We start from the raw sequence: 3,701 nt of genomic DNA on the forward strand, positions 1-3,701 counted from the left end.
TATTTATTACGCAATTAATAAATCTGTATTTTGAAATGAATCCGTAGTATTGGAGTAAACACTGAAGAATTTTTTGTATGCCGCAAAATAGATCGACTTGCTTTATTTGTACAACTTGTAGAAGTAATAAAAATAAATCGCTGCAGTTTAAAAATGGTCCCGAGTTGCGTTAAAAGCTGCGATCCCGGGGTTTTAAGCGACAGTCAACGCGTCTCTTTCAAAACTTGCCAACTTCACTAACTTACACGGCACCGCTTAAGCATATTCCCGTTTCAAATATGTTTTGACCTGATTTGAAATACCTAACGTGCAGGCAAACAAATAATCTCAATTCTCATCAACTTCCGGCTGGGTGCTGTTTTCAGCTCCTGATATGCGAGTCAGTTTACAAATTCTTCTGTTCCTGTTCGGACCCAATTCACTTCACAGGATTCCACTTTAAAGGTTGCTTTTTCTTTACCACAGTTGCTGTTTAATGATGTTCAGGTTTCGAAATCACCGCAAAACACTGATGGTCACTGATGCTATCTGGTGAATTCTGAATATTACAAAACTGACAAGCAGACTGATGGACAATGCGCAGATTTAAATACCCACAATGTTTGGAACACTGGCGAAAATATATTATTTTCCCATCTCCGGGGATTATTTCCAGGTACACACAGCCTTCTATACGTAACTTTAGGTCACTGACGACTCAATTACAGAAAGTAAATCCTCTTACCTGAAAATTCTCTATTAAAATATTTCCCCGATTTATGTATAACTGACTATGATTTATGCACCTTTAATGAGACAAAACATTTTCTGCTATAATTAACCTTATCACATCATCTTAAATCAATTCCTTCCCCTATTAAAAACGGATCTATACTTCAGCCTATTCGCCCTCAGGAATGGACCAGCACGGAGTGTAAGGAGTTAGCTTTGCCCTCAATGGAGGCTGATCGAGTCTGATCTAGATGTAAAGAGGATGAAGATGATGACGGACAGATCTGCGTGGGACTGCCTGGCAGGGCTCCTGGAGCTGGCATTGTGGAGATAGACGCCAGGGACACTGTAGGTTTGATGGGCACAGGGATGGCTGGCATAGTCTGGGTGCCTGGGTGACAGATCGTCTTCATGGGCACCCCAAACGGGCTGTAATCTGGAGAAACTGGCATGGGGGCCATGGAGTCTATGACACCAACATGGGGCCACATGGATCCCACCATGTTACTGAGCTGGCTGGGCACTGGGTAACCAAGGTGGTGCATTACAGAGGCTAAAGGAAGCCCACTGGCCATCATGCTCTTATAGTCCCTTCCAATGATGTTCTCGATGGCAAATGGGTGCTTAAATCCAGTGGACTGGGGCCCGTTGACCCCATAAGGCTGGAATTGGGGCAAACGCCCCATACCTGGCGCTGTCTCTGGTGAGGCCAACCCCAACTTGGCTTGTTGCTGGTGGTGATGCTGGAAATAGTGGATCATTTGTGAACTTTTGGCGGACAAGTGTTCTGACCGGTGCACCTTAAACCTCTTACGGCGGCGGAGGAAACTCCCATTCTCAAACATGTCCCCACAGTCAGGATGAAGAGCCCAAAAACTGCCTTTGCCTGGCTGGTCGGGTCTGCGCGGGATCTTGATGAAACAGTCGTTAAAGGAGAGGTTGTGGCGGAGAGAATTCTGCCACCGCTGGGTGTTCTCTCTGTAATAAGGAAACCTGTCCATGATAAATTTGTAAATCTCACTTAAGGGGAGCATCTTCTCCGCAGAACTCTGGATGGCCATCGCAGTCAATGAGATGTATGAGTAAGGAGGCTTTTGATCACTGTAGGAATTTTTCCCCGGACGAGGCATTTTGCGGGGTTATAAAGGGGAAACAATAATCACGAAGAAAACACAAAATTCACCAATGCACCTCGCCCAGGAAGCGAACCGATAGGTCTGACGACGATCGAGTTGAGTTCCCTGCCCAAGATTCCATAAAATCTCTGAACGCCAAGGTGCGGAACGAATTCGGTTGCTTGTATGCTGTGCTGCTGAAAGATGCCAGAGTTGTAGATGCGGGTTAAAAGCTCCGCGCTGTCTCACTAGATGATAAAGAGGCCGAGAAGTGCACACTTGTGTTGTGTGAGCTAACGAGGCTTGTTGTGATCACAGATGCACAGACCCCTGCAGCTCCCTTCAGCGCTTTGTTGCTCTTCATTATCACATGACAATCGCTCAGGGACAAGAAAGAGGAGAGAGAAAAAAACCCTACACGAATCTAGTTTCAGTTACACCTATTGAGGAGGACTGCTTCGACCAATAGAACATGTTTCTTGTTTTGAACGCAGTGTGGGGTCGGGCTGAATAGTGAGGGAATGAGGAAATGCGAATGGACAGGCAGAGAGTAGCAAGGTATGCGGTTGGCTGCAGTCATTCAGTCTTAAAGTTTAATAGTGACCGAACTAATTTCAGTTTTAAGAACGGTTATAACTATGTTAACTCATTTGTTTCCCTCAAGGATAAAACGTCACCGCGATATTCTGCAGCGCCCACACTTTACCTGCGCTACATTTATTCTACGTGTTGTTTTAAACTTTATTTGATCGGACCTGGGAAATGAATGTTATGATCCCTGTATATTTCCGATTATAGATTATTTTACTTTGCTTCGGATCATTAGTTACTAACTAAATAATGCTCAGGTTGAAAGATCAAAGCCTCGAAATTAAACATTGACGGTTCAGGAGCATCCGACTAATTTCATGAACGACGTGAAACTGTTACAGTTACTGGTCAGTTATAGATTTCTGGCTATGAAATCTATCAATTGCGCTGACTGTGCTTTTATGCATGTTTTTAAATGGACACTGCACTGAGTACAAGCACCTTACTTCAATGCCATCATCTTCGGCTTTTCTGCAAATAACTAAGTTCAAAAGGAAGCAAAAAGAACCCAGGCTGTAGCTGCAAATCAGAGAGCCAGGGCGCCTTTCACAAATAGGAAGCATGCGAGAGAGAAAGACAAAGAGCAGTAATGAGGAAAACATACCAAAAGAAGGAAAGAATCATTGAAAGATATTTTGGGAGAAAGAAAAGTGAAAGTAATACAAAATAGATTTGCAACCATTCAAAGATATTCCACCATTTATTTGGGAGTTTATTCGAAATTAAAAGTAAATATCCGGCGCTACTCTAAAGCAGGTATGAGGGTCAGACGGCTACCTGCGGTATAGAGGGGCTACCGACAGTTATTATCCACAAACAATCTATTGCAACTAAAATGTCAAGATGTGAGTAATGTCATTTTGAAGGGTTTGTCTATTTCTGTTAATCTTCTATCACCGCGTCTTTCTTCAATGGGCAGAAAGAAGCAGTAATGTTAACAACCCGTCGAGTGCTGATTGACGGACCAAATCAGAGGAAGCTATTGATACGGCATCTTTCTACTTTGCATTTGCAAGGCAATACTATAAAGCTCGGTTAGTGGTAAACGATGTTGTCATTATAAATGTCGGCAGATATTTCGGTTTCGTTTGAAATATATCCAGTTGCAAAGTGAATAAAATGCACCAATTTTAACTTTTTTTGAAGTTGAGGGAACTAATCGATGCTAAAACGAATACTTGCTTGGTATGTGCCATTTAAAAACAGCAATGTTTGGATGGTAAAAGCATGCTAGTCAGTTCTCCATGACATGGTCAATTAGATTAGTTGTATAGGTCGGTATGA

General features: G+C 42.9%; 1 protein-coding gene across 1 annotated transcript; it reads right to left on the reverse strand.

The window, feature by feature from the left end:
* Nucleotides 1-890: 890 nt before the first annotated feature.
* foxb2 (forkhead box B2) lies at nt 891-1,841 on the reverse strand. Its single transcript, XM_070862255.1, has one exon. The coding sequence runs from the start codon at nt 1,839-1,841 to the stop codon at nt 891-893; it is 951 nt and encodes a 316-aa protein (XP_070718356.1).
* Nucleotides 1,842-3,701: the final 1,860 nt, after the last annotated feature.

The sequence above is a fragment of the Pristiophorus japonicus genome, chromosome 1, assembly GCF_044704955.1.
Source record: "Pristiophorus japonicus isolate sPriJap1 chromosome 1, sPriJap1.hap1, whole genome shotgun sequence".
NCBI classification, from domain to species: domain Eukaryota; kingdom Metazoa; phylum Chordata; class Chondrichthyes; family Pristiophoridae; genus Pristiophorus; species Pristiophorus japonicus.

Coding starts and splice junctions, on each gene's coding strand:
- foxb2 (XM_070862255.1), bottom strand. CDS start 1,841: ATGCCTCGTCCGGGGAAAAATTCCTACAGTGATCAAAAGCCTCCTTAC.